The sequence below is a fragment of the Diadema antillarum genome, unplaced genomic scaffold (genome assembly GCF_040938485.1).
Source record: "Diadema antillarum isolate AM-2024a unplaced genomic scaffold, OU_Dant_1.0 scf00000028, whole genome shotgun sequence".
Lineage (NCBI taxonomy): Eukaryota > Metazoa > Echinodermata > Echinoidea > Diadematoida > Diadematidae > Diadema > Diadema antillarum.
The window spans coordinates 2,873,064-2,886,679 of NW_027270917.1; the positions used below are offsets into that span (position 1 = coordinate 2,873,064).

The window sequence follows — 13,616 nt, forward strand, 5'->3', positions numbered from 1 at the left end:
CATGTTTATGGGTCAAGGGACGCACAAACCCGCTGTTACTCATTATTTTGACTTGGCGAGAGAGCACGTTGAACCACCACTCGAAGTCCATGCTAACATCGAATATCATATTTGTCAAAGGGCAATGTTCGTCCGCCACCTCTGGACGTTGCTGTATAGCAATGTAGAAAGACAACTGAAGCAAGACTGTGATGTTCTGTGGATCACCTTGGTGTACTTTACGTGTAAGGGACCAGAAGACAATGACAGAGTTTCAAGGTTTCACAGCTTGTACATGTGATTAATTCACGGCATGTCAAGTGCTTTCGACAGCGCTTATTCTGTAGCCTACTTGCTTGATGAAGTATGTGGCCTTCGCGTACAGCGCTTTGGTGGAGGGCACAGCGCTGCACCTGCATGCTTTCAAATCACCTGCATTGGATGGTAGATGAACTGTATAGGAGCAGTATAATGACATGAGCAGTAGCAAAATAATCGACGTAAGGATAAAGACTGGGGTGATGTATTCTCTTTCACGCATGCGCGTACCACCCACGCGCGTAGCCAACACGTGACTCTTGTCACGATTGTATTGAAAACTTGTTCGGATTCATATCCATCATCAACTTACGTAGAAGGTCCACATATGTTTTGACGGTTCAGAGAAAGAAGTGGTTTTATGTATGAAAATAAAGTACTCGAGTATCAAGATACTTCTCGAGTCAAAATCGTTTCTCGGGACTTAACCCCGTTCTCTTTCCTCGTACAAACAGTAAGGTGAACGATCGAGGTAAAAACACAATTATGTGTAGAGACGCGAGACTCGCTATACCACCACGCCATCTTGAGAACACATGTTGTTCAACCATTTCAATCCATACTCATTAACATTCCATGGATTGCTCTTGAGTCACCCCGCTCCTTCTTATTTGATTGGTTTTGTGGGGTTTTGATTTTTCTTACTTTTTTTTTTGTCTAGCAATACTTGTTCTTGACAAACTTAAACACATGGAGTATAACATGTCAGGGGAAAAAAGTCAGACAGAATCACACAGCTTGCGTGAAATAACGCTGGGAATGATGTTGTGGCTGTTATGTATCTCAAGAGTTTGTGTCGACGTTTTCTTCAACTTCAGTCAGAGATCCGAGACCTCAAGACTAAAGTTTGCAAATTAAGAGATATAACAAGAGCGAGAGAAAAAGAGAGACATTATTCCTTCAAAATAATTGATAGATTTTATTTGGATAGGATAGTTGCCTTGTTGGTTCAAACTTTTTTTCATTCATGACCAAGTCACGCAATCTACCAAAGAGTATGGAACCATCATACGGATATGATATCAGTAAGGGTGGACTAGCCAGTCAGCACCATTTTGTCAATCCTTGTTCTAGACTATAGTTTGTTCTACTTTCCGGAAGGGAATACTAGGAAAAGCCACCTCTTGCGGTGTCTAAAGCAGGTATTAAATTTATTAGCTTTTCATTTATTTTCTTTGAATTTCTGACCTGTAAGTCCGGAAGCGAGGGCATCCAGACACGGACAGTGACGCAGTGTTTGTCAATGCAGGAAACATGATATGAATTGCATTCAAATCCGAACAAAAAAAGGTTTGCTTTGTTTGAGTGTATATATAGTTCCGTTGATAGTTCTTTTTTTTAATCCGATTGGGATGAGTGTGAATGAATACGGCTATTTCATAGTTCGAGACAGACTGGAGAAAGAGAAAGAAATGAGTGCCGGATAATCACAATGTTGGAACGCTATCAAAAGAATAACTTTTTGAAGATTGCTAACGGATACAACACGTCGGACCTTTACTCTGAGATCATTTTATTTCATGTAGGGAAATATTATTTTCTTCCTTACGAGTACCGGAAATTTGAGAATATTATGTGGTTCTGGTCGTTTTTTCGTTTGTTTGCTTTTTCAGACGCTATGCAAAATGCGGATATAGTGATGAAATCAGAATACAAGATACAGGTGAAAATCGACCTTTTTGTTTTTGTTTTTTACAGATGTGTACTTTTGATTTATATGTTTAGCGAATAGTTTGTTCCATCCCCAACAGTGAATAAAAGTTAGTATAATGTGATTAGTTGAATACATCAGTGAAAGTATGAGGAAAATCGGACACACTAGACATTCTATTCAAAAGTTATGAATTTTTTACATTTAGCGTATTAAATGAATAAGAAAAATTGCCTGGATTCTTTCAGAAGGCAGAGGGGATAATACTTCCTTTAACACAACGTCAGGAACGAGTGAAAGGAGTGGGTGCTTTTCGTTAGAAAAAGATTGTGGGATTCTCTTGATATTTTTTGTATATAGTTGTTCTGGATTGACTTCACGAACTGTTCTCATCCAGTGATGGCGGCATCAAAACTTTTGTTGAAATCATAACTTTTGAGGGATGGTCCGAGTTTCCTTTAACTTCACTGATGTGTTCTACTTATATTGCTGGATTCACTCAAATCACACATATGTATGTTTGGGGAAACTTCCCTTTTAATAGCTGCAAATGGCACTCATTAACATCGCATCAACCCCATCCCCCTCCCCCTCCCCCGCGGGGCATGTCGTCAGCAACATGGAAGCACGCTATTGTTCGCATAGTGACTCATGATGGCGAGATGGAAAACATTTTTGAAGAATACCAGTATCTGATCATGGGTATTTATCGACATCTCACGGTGCTGATGTATCCGATTTCAAACTAAATGGAAAAAGGAGGAGGGAGCCGGAGGGGATCATAAATATTTTTGGTGATTACGGTCACAGTTACTCCTTTGTCCGTAAACCCCGACTAACACATAGCCGATGAGACACCTGCAAAATGTATTTGATGTCGATCTTTGGAAACTCACGATGCATAGATATTGAATCTAGGCCCCAAATATAAAAAAAGGCTTAAGTAATCGTATCAAATTATAAGTTTTGTGTGGTGAACCTAGTGCAACTTTTTTCCACACTGTGTGCACGAACACGGTTTGATGCATAGCTGTATTATTCTTATTCCGAAGACTGCTCATGTGTTTTGAAGAAATGCACTTGACATATAATTATACATATCAGTCTAGACATCTCAATAGTTATAATCCCACGGCCTTTCCTATGCACGGGGAAAACTTTCAACCCTTTTTAAACATTTTCATTGACGCGCAGAAATGGAAAGAAAGTGACTAGAAATAAAGCGCGTGTGTGGCTGACGTTCGAGGAGTCTCGCTTTCCCGCACGACTTGAGGCGTGGGGGTGGTGAGGCGCCATCGACAATGTAGTAGAAGGCACAGCGTTCAAAGATTTCATTCTCTCTCGCGATTTGCTTCGAATTCTCATAACTAGTAACTGGAGTACTCGTAGTTGTGTATTTGGATGAGCCGAGAATTACACAGCAGGAGGATATATATACTGGCACCCAATACATTTCCCCTTACAGGCAGCATCAACTAAGCTTTAGTTATAAAGTCAAAATACTTACGGCAGACAAAACTAATGATACTGACACGAAAATAGGTTGGTGCAACTGTCAAGTTACTATCGGCAAGAACGTATTGACCGTACTCGGATTACTCAAATATTATGATTCTTACAGATGCGTGAGTACATACAGAATGGCCTAGTTTGACTGTCCTTATTCCACTATCGGACTTCTTTACTAACATGAACGGGAAACATTGTTATCGGTGCGCCTAAGCCAAATATTGACAGAGCGTGTTGTGTGTGAAAGAAATCGCTGAAGTTGTATTTGCACCTTTGTGGATTCGTTTCGGAAGGCAGGGTCGATTGTAATTGCGTTTGTGAACAAAGAAAAAAAAGACTGTCAGAGTTGGTTACATGGGCACTTGACACAAAAATGGTAGAAATACTTTTAGTCATTGAGATTCAGACACGTGTATTTTTTTTTCCTGTTCATTTTGATACTCAGTGTTATGCCCACGTTATTTGTGTGGACTCTGGACACCGCCTGCGCTAAAATATGACACCTACTGTAGGTAATGATCAGCATTCTTTCCATGTAGGCTGTAGGTCGACGAATTTTCGCCTATCCTTACGAATATACGCATGTAGGCCTACTATAATCATGAAGATGTCGAATGCGCAGTTTGTGCAAGGAGATATCTCCTTAGTTTGTGTAACTTGTTGGGCCAAACTTGGTCATACCAGGGAGGTAGAAAGACACGTCTTTCCACCTCTGATGACGCCTTCCAGTACACACTGAGTATAATTATGAAAAACTCACCCCTTCCCCCTCCCCCAAACACACACACACACACGCACACACACGCACAAGATACAACAACGATAACAACAAAAGCAACGACAAACAATGGCGTTGTCAAATTTGATATTGCACTTTATTATTTTTATTTTACGATGCGCTTGAAGATATTTGCTGATTGTTTGTATTTGTTTAACATGTCCTTTACAAAAATGCTGAAACAGCTGTGCGGAAGTAGAGCGTTGTAGAACCAAGATGCATGGAACCGTTACGTGTGTTGATACCATGGCGATAAACACTGTTGTTGGTGTAACATCATGGACATATAGAACAGGTGGAAACCATTCGGAATGCGTATTCGTACTGATGTAGAATTTTAGAGATGCTTTTAAGAGACTAGATCATGTGAATGGCTTCAGTCCGGTCTGAGGACACGTGTTTGTGCGTGTGATGAAAAGTTTTTTGAGGACTACACTCATTATCAAGTTTGTATTCTGTGTATACACGATGTAGAGCATGGCTCTGGCTTGTCAAGGACACGTTGAGATTAATGTATCCATTATGGTCAAAGTCTACGATCCATGCTCAAATTGACTCTATTAACCCCGTTTGTGCTTTTAGCGTCAATTGGCTGAGAAAATCCTATAGCGTTATACGCGCTGTTCACAGTCACTGGCATAAAAAGTTTTAAAGCACATCAACTCAAAGTAGCAGAGCGATGAAAATGTGATCAAAGACATTGTAAAAGTTTTCCACGTTTTTCTTTAAAGCTGAATGCCCACACACCTGATCCTGCGAGCTGGTGCGAACTGTATGGGGCGCCAAGTGTCGCATGGCCTATTTCTTTACGAAATGTTGCAATTAATTCGTGACGAATTGACTGATTACGTAACGAAATAGGCCATACGACACTTGGCGCCCCATAAGCTCGCACCAGCTCGCAGGCTCAGGTCGCGCAGTGGGCATTCTACTTTCACAGTCGCTCTTAAGTCGCATAAGGATTTTACCTTAATATGAAATCAAGTTTCCCTTTAAACATCTTTTTTTTTATTCTTTTTTTTTTGCGGGGGGGGGGGGTAACTACTTCAAGCTGTCAATTATATCTATTGTAATCATTGACGACATCAAATCGGTCGTCGCATGCAAGGACGTACCTTGCTCCTCAGTTAGGGTAAATTAAAGGTTAATTGTCGTGCGTCGAGAAAATCGCTGAGGGGCATTCATTTCACAATAAGAATCCGGTGAAAGTGAGGCGTGACAAATAAGGCTACGTCATTCCCACAGAGAAGACAATACAAGGCGATAATTGGTCACGTCGAACCCATAATTGCGAATGCATGCCAAAAAAAAAAATGATGCGCTGTTGAGAAATGTTGTTAATAATATGCCCAGAAACGAATTCGGGAAGAAGGAGGAGGAAAGAGAAGGTCGATCGACAACAGATGGACCAAGAAAGAATTTTAAAAAAAGAAGAAGAAGAAGGGCAGGTTAATTGAGAATTGAAATGGAGAATGGAAGCTGTAATCATAATAGCAGTATAGTATACATCAGGACGAAAAGTTGAAGCAGTAAAAGCAGAAGAAGTTTGAGTTGTCATAATAGCGGAAGTAGGCCTACAAGTAGCAGCAGTCGTATAGTAGCAGCAGCAGTTGCAGTTGTACGTGTGAGAGAAAGCGGTTCGTGGGTCTGAGGATGGAGCTAACGACTCAGAAAAAAAAGACAAGAAAAAAAAAAGGAAGAAAAATACAGGGGAAAAGAAATACAAACGTGTACATCAGAAATTATTATAATGTATATTATTCATTAATTCAGCAAGAAACACAGAAAAAAAGTCAACAGCAAAACCAAATAGAAATAATAAAAACAACAAAACGAACAATCTAAAAGAAAACAACAACAATAGTAATAATAATAATAATAATAATGATAATAATGATAATAATAGTATCAACAACAACAACAACAACCAAACCCCCCCCCCAAAAAAAAAAAAAAAACAACAACAACAACAACAACAAACAAACCCAACACCCACGACAAACATTAGCAGGATCAGCTACAGAAGCTTGCAGAGACAACTGTGGAAGCGGTAGTATTACGATGGATGATGAGTCCCTTTGATGTCTCTCGTCTGGTCGGGAGGCCTTGTAGCTAGCACACACACACACACACACACACACACACACACACACACACTCGGAGTATGTGGCAAACTATGCCGCCAACGCATGGAATGCTGCCGACTCCTCCTTGACCCAGATCACAGTTCCGGATAGCAAATCCCGATGGCAATCGGATATCCGAGAATCAAATTATATTGATGCGTGTGCCATTATCATGCTATAGGAACCCGAATATCATGCAGGGATGTGCACATTCCTGCCCAGACAACAGTTTGGCATTATCTGCCCCCTCCCCCTCCCCCTTCCCTCTCCACGCCCCCTTATTCCTTCGGTGATGCGATGAATTATCTATCTCCACAACGAAAGTCATGTTAATCGTGGTATGTCAAAAGGTCTCATACAAGGAAAATAGTTGATGCAATAATAGAGAAAAATAGCTCCCAAACCAACAATTTTCAAAACAAAATAAGTAAAAAAACATTTCCTGTCCCACCTACCCTAGTCTAAGATTACCTAGGGTACGCAGTTCCAAATAAAATAGGGCAGAGTACCTAAAGTGTCACCACAAACGATGAAAATGTTTAATGTGGACATTGGTGACTTATGAAGGGAATGAACAAGTTCAGCTGTCATCGCATTATAGTTCGAAAATACCCAAATCAATTTTACTCTGGATTGCAGAATGATAATACGGCTTGTATTTCGAATAACCATTGGTATACTTTTTGATCAGTTTGGCAAGGGTCAACTCCCATTCTGTGTACAATATTTTTGTTTTAAACAAAATATTTTCACTCATGGCAACATCTATGGTCACGTTTGCCGTGTATGTGTATGCAGATATTTTATGCATGTTTTACATAAAGGAAGTCTTGACTTATTCAAGCATAATTACTTTCATTGTAAAGTTTGAGATGTTTAAGCAAAATAAGTGACGGTATACAGAAAATACACACAAAGCCATTTCAAAGATGACTAAATATAGATAGATAGCAAACACCAGAGTGTAACAATACAGCCTGTAACGAGTGTTTAAAACTGTCCAGGTATTTTCTGCAAAATTACTCAAGATAGCATTTTCTCCTGATTCCTTGGGTTTTATCATTTTATCAGTTACAATATTCTGTGGCTTTTCCGTGCTTGTCCATGATTATGATAGCATTCCTGACACTGGCTATTAACATTGTCATTATTGTAAGGCAGGTTGTTTTTTTTTTCTGTTGTAAAGAAAACGTCTGTATTTCTTTATTTGATTTTTCTTTTAACAGCGGTGCCATGGTAAAGTATTTAAGACGGGATCTTTAAGGTCCTGGGGTCGAATTTTGTCCGGCGCCTGTACATCGTTCATCTCAGTGTTGTATTGTCCCCTGAAACCTTAGATGATGGGTACAAGACAATGTTGGCAAGGATATTTATTTTTTAAAAGTCAGTACCATCGTTAGTTAATGACAACACACTAAGAAGGAACCTGCAATTGATATGTTCCCTGTTTATCTTTTCTCTTTTCCTTCATGTCCGTTCCCGATGTTCCCGAAGAACAAGACGAAGAAGCAGAAGAGGAATCGCAACATGTACGCCCCTCTGAGCAACAAACAGGAGGAGCGGATGCTCGCCATGCACAATGCCTTCAGGCGCATGGTTCCCGGTCCCGCCTCCAACATGGAAGAAATGGTAAGTTTTGCAAAAGTAGTTCACCGTACTTTAATCCTTCAAAACAAGAACAATAACAACAAACTCATGAAAAAATTACTATCACTGTTGTTCTTTTTTATTCTTCATGCATTACAATGTAGTTACATCAAAGATGAGGTGACGATAATGATACTATGTCTCACACTGACCTAAACGCAACTCTTCACTATTTTTTTTTCGACGTTTAATTCAAAATCAATAAAAACTTGTGTCCATCAGCCCATTCGTCAGGTTTGTGCTTGTTTCAATAATGTAGCAAAGCCGACTTTCCTCGAAAGGGCTATAGTTAAAATTTTGATCAAAAATATGTGGGTTTTTTTTCTGATGATATTGAACACCAACTAATGGGAAAGTTGTGAGTTAATGACATCAGTTATACCTTAGATAATTTGCATGTATTTGCACAAATCAATATCAAAACTTTTTTTTTAAAATCCACACTAGTATCTTTCTCATATAGATTGTGTCTGATTATGATTAAACGTTTACCCATTCTGCTCATTCATTTTTTAAAACCAAAATCTATTTGAAAATGAAGTGGAATTGCACTTTCACCATGGTCTCCTGATCTTAACTCGGGCGGGATTGTAATATTTTGGAGCTCAAAACAGTTCGATCAAGATCAAAAGAGCTTCTGTTTTGGCAGTCACAATCCCCCCGCATCTGAAAAGTCTGCAGCCCATTCCGAGGATTTCTTGCGCCTAATGTTTGCCTAACATTCCATCTATGACATGGCATTATACCAATTTTCATTCCGGTGGATTAAGACAGCAGTCAGATTAGAGAAGCATAAACATATTCGGATGGAGTGAATATTTTCACGCAAGTCTCGTTCGTAGATGATGTCTTTCTCACTTTGCTATCGTGTGGTGTAGGTGTATCAGCAAACAACCAAAGCACTGTGCGTGAGGAATTGAAAACCTCCCATCTGTTTGTAAACACATTGAGAGATTTTCTATGGTTGTAAGTCCATTGTATGAACTCTGTGGGATACATTATGGAGCGTCCTTTCCGTTATCAAGAGAATTGAGAGAAGTCAAATGCCTTGATAACTACCTTGGACGAAGAAGACGAAGATGACTACAACAGCCTGCAGACGAGGTCAAACAATAAAAGAGGCGGTGTATGGGCGCGAAAAGGACGAAGGGCACGGATTATTTTCTAATGAGGATATTCTTGATGTTTTTTTTTTGTTTGTTTGGAATGATCAGTGGAGGAAGTAAGAGTTCATTCTGTGAAAGGGCTCAAGCATGTCATGGACATTGCCATCATGACGGTCATCAACTATTCTTCTGCACACTTCCATTAATGAAGGATTAAGACCAAGAAAACCTTGGAGGCTTGTCGGCCATTGAAGGATGTGTGTGTTTGTGTGATAGTGTACGTGAGTTTCTCTGTTGGCCTGCCATAGCAACAATTGATACGTAGCCTAGCTGCATATTGCTCATCGCTTCCTTTGTTGCTTCTGTATGACTTCGTGTGAATTCATTTCTTCCCATTTCTGCAACGAGGAATCTGTTTATTCTTCATAGACATTCTAATAGCATGGTGTCTCTTTTGTCGCTGTGAAAGTGTGCTTTAAAATCCTCCTCGAAGTTCAGAAAGTATATATCCCGATTTTTTTTTTTCGCGCGGGGGTTTGTGGATACGAGGTAGGTCCATTGAGCTTCAACACCTTCACTTGACCAAGTCCTCTAGTGTCCTTCGGTCCTTTCCTCTCCCTCTCCATTCGTGTCCATGAAAGGATATTTTGTATTTTTTAAGCTCATTTATGCCTTAGATATTAATGTATGCTAACTGTTTATAAAGTGCACATCAGAGCTATACATTGAAGGAGGAATGATATTTAAGGTGTCTCAAAAGACGTCCTGAAATAGAAATCAAGGAATGAAAATAAGTCCTGTTACCGAGTGATTTTATGAGTTCATTACCATGTTCATGATTTTGATGCTGATTCCGAATTTTTGATCTGTATGAAAATAATCATATAAATCAAATTGGTATAGGTTTCATCGAATTCGAACCAATGAATAATGAGATTGTTGTGGAATTTTAAAGCTCTATCATGCTATCGTGAAAAATTATATTAGTCGCATATTGAAGACGAAGGGCGGAGCTCCAACCGTGGACGCAATTAAGCCCAGCCGCCCTCTTTTCAAATTTACGTGGAGACGATTGGCGGTTAATTTGGCGGCGTGATGATAAAATGATAGCCCCAACTGCCATCTTTACATCCACAGGAGTGATTTCACTATACAAAACAGTCTGCCACAGGTTACAGGTTAACTTACATCATCGTACAATCACTGTCATGAATGATGATCCTGGGAAGGTATTTTATGTCCTTCATGTGTTCAAAGGAGAACTGAACTTGGACCTCACCGCCCTGTTTGCTAAGAGTATATAAGGTCACGGAATCATGATCATTCATTTGCTATTTTAGTCATATCCATTAATCCTATATTTTCCTCTTAACGTACAGCAAAACTTCCCTAATATTAACCCCCCTGTAGATAGGATGTGACAGGCAAGCAGGAGAAATTGCTGCGACCATGAAATCATCTTGTCCCGCTGTCAACGAAATAATAATCCCTATCACTTTGAACCTGGTTTTGTGGCTGGCAAGTATGACCACATCCACGCAGCCCAGATTCAAGAGGCGGAAAGAGTCGCTTATGTTTCGCATACACTGCGGTGAAAGTATCGCCATTGGCGGCCGCTACTGCGGCGACTTGTGGAACAGGTGTCCCCGCCAAGCTGTAACCATGGAGCTACTTATAGCTCCATGCTATTACCATAATTATATCCATTGTCCGCGAGCATCTACCTCAACCTTCAATCACAGCCGAGACATCAGGGATTTGCCCGCTGGGAAGGAATGTACCAAAAGAAACCATGTGAAGTCCGTTGACGCACCTTACGGTACGACTATCACATTCCAACAATAGATGAATAAACAGCTTTATGTAGGTAGGAATGAATAGATGTTGTAACCGAAGGGTTCGAAATTCTATTGAAGAACAATTTAAGTCTCGTTTCGAGACTGTAATAACCTCCCAGAAATAGCATTTCAAACATTTTCAAACCCTCAGGTAAGAATACTTTAGAAATTCCCAACAGAAGTCATGTCCTCCGTCATTTAGGATCTGGGTGCGATGAGAACGAACATCTCTAACTTTTCGTGCACATCATTGTCCCATTATCAGCACTTTGATACCAGGCCCACCGCCCCATTATCAAGCCTAAACTCGGAATTGCCGAGTCTTATACGAAGTCTTCAGCTGATGACAGTCATTTGTCATGAGCATCTTTGTGATAGCACCCATCATCATTTCAAGTACATCGTGACGCCATACTAAGCCCCGGAGTTGCACGGTTGACCTACTTCCGATGTCTGTGAGGGTGCAGAGGGGTTCATGCACTGCTCTGCTTTCCAACTGCTCTGTGTGGCACCAATACTTGTCGCACAGGAGATCGGTGTGGTCTCATTTCCCAAGCTCCTATCTCTTTTTAGTGTCATCTTAGACCGCTCTCATTATGTGACTACATCAGCGGTATCTTCACTCAGAGCGTTGATGCATCCGTTTCGATCCGAAGTTGTTGTCGCGTGGAATTAGAATGGACACCAATTTGAGATGTATTTAGACCCATCTCTCGAAAGGATATTCAAAACAAAGAGCTCCGATTGTATTTTCAGACATCCTAAATTTGAAAGGAATTAGGGCAACGACAAATTCTGAGAGCTCTTTGTAGGACAAAATTGAGTGGAAGTTTGTCTTACGTATTCGAAAAGACAGACATAATCATGAGGTTTCGATCAGACCCAGACGCAAGCCATCGACGTAGAAGTACATGTATTGTGTATACAGCTGCAGAACAAGAGATTCACTGTTGCCTCGGTATCATTGGCAGTGGTTTGGTAATCTGTTGGGTGTTATCCCCTGAGACAGCGATTTCCATCTTACCTTCGTCACGCTCATCTCAATCCGGGCGGAGGTTGGCGTGTGATGCTATCATGTAGTCTTGACTTCCAGAAAGAGATGAGTACGAATCTTCAAACTCTTGAGAGCCTTCTTCCAAATCATCGCAAGTTTTCAGCGTTAGCCTCTGTGAAGAGAAGAGACAGAATAGGGAGTTAAAGGGTGTGTACAGTTCTGGTCGAGGTGTAGATTTAGCTTTTAACATTTTGCGAGATATTCAGACACCACTCTATGAGATGTCAAAGAGCATGCAGTTCTAAGGGGCATCAAAAGTTTATTCGATGAAAATCAGTTTCGAAATGGCTGAGATATCCAAAAACAAGGTGAAACAAAGAGATCCTAATAAACTTGTGGCATGTCGCCTTTTATTATTAGCACTTTTTGGGGTATCTCAGCCATTTGAAAACCAATTTTCATCAAATAAACATTGATTCCTTCTTAAAATTACATGCTCTTTCATATTTCATAAGAGGCTTTTCATTATCTCACTTAGGAATGTTCAAAACATGAATTCCTACCTCAACCAATACTGTACAGTCTCTTTAAGTACTGGTCCAAAGCATTCTAAAAGTCACACTGATATGCGATTATACAAGACAGTGTATGAACAGTAATTAAGAAGTCAATGAACTTCTGATTTTGAGTCGCCAATTGGGATTTGAATACAAGCTTGAGACGCGTATGCGCTGTTACTGACCATGGACGAACGATCCCTTGACACTGTTTGACCCCCATTCCATGGAAGGGTCGCTTCGGAGGATGGTTATCCTTGTCTGTCCAGATATGGTCCAGAAGGAAGCCATTTGTAAACACGAACGCTATTCTTGTAATATCCTGCAAGAGAAGAATCATAAGTCCTGGGTTGCAGTTTTTCCTTTTGATTGTGTATTCAAATGCAGCATTTACGTGCTTGCTTTCTCTCTTTTCTGTCGTCATTGCTCTCTCCATATTTTTTTTTTTTCATATTTTCTGTGTGTTGTGTGTGGTGAGTGTGTGTGTGTGTGTGTGTGTGTTCTATCCGTCCTGGTTGGCTCTCTTGTAGTGGCACAGTTTCACCGAAACGAGCCCAATAGCGAGCCGGGTGTTGATGGATAACTCTCTGTACGAGATCCAGAGCGGGCACGCGATGAGTCAGGGTATAGGGTCTATTTTTAGGTGCAGGGGAACGGAGAGTCAGCCCGGTGTGTTTTGAGACAGAAGGTCGTCCCGGTGAAGATTCCTCCCTCCCTACCTGGGAAGGTTAGCTAAAGGGGACGTAAGGGCAGCCAGGGTCTCTTGGCAACACTGTCTTCCTACTTCTCATCTTCCTCTGTCTCCAGATTGAGTGCAGCTGAATGGTCTCCTGGTTTTCAACATACACCTGCACAGGTTCATGTTTACAAGCAGAACATTTTGCAATGTTCCGGCCAAGGGTTCGAATCACAGAATTGGTGGCCCCTATCAGACAGTAGTATGCTATAGACGAATTCAAAATGTTAACTTAGCATCGGCCATGGCGTATCAGAGAGACTATAATTTACCACAGCAATTGCCAATGAGTTCACCTTACAGTCCTGGTGTAGTCTATGTTATCGTCAGTTGTTACAATGGAGTATGTGCTGTCACCAAGGGATTCACGTCTGTCG

At 40.6% G+C, this 13,616-nt stretch overlaps 1 protein-coding gene across 2 annotated transcripts in view; it reads left to right on the forward strand.

Moving 5' to 3' along the window:
* Window positions 1–13,616, forward strand: part of LOC139736693 (uncharacterized) — a 78,790-nt gene that overhangs the window by 19,717 nt on the left and 45,457 nt on the right. For both annotated transcript variants that reach the window (XM_071647444.1, XM_071647452.1), the window contains exon 2: window positions 7,856–7,990. In XM_071647444.1, the coding sequence (XP_071503545.1) occupies window positions 7,856–7,990 (135 nt within the window). The remainder of the gene's footprint in view (window positions 1–7,855; window positions 7,991–13,616) is intronic.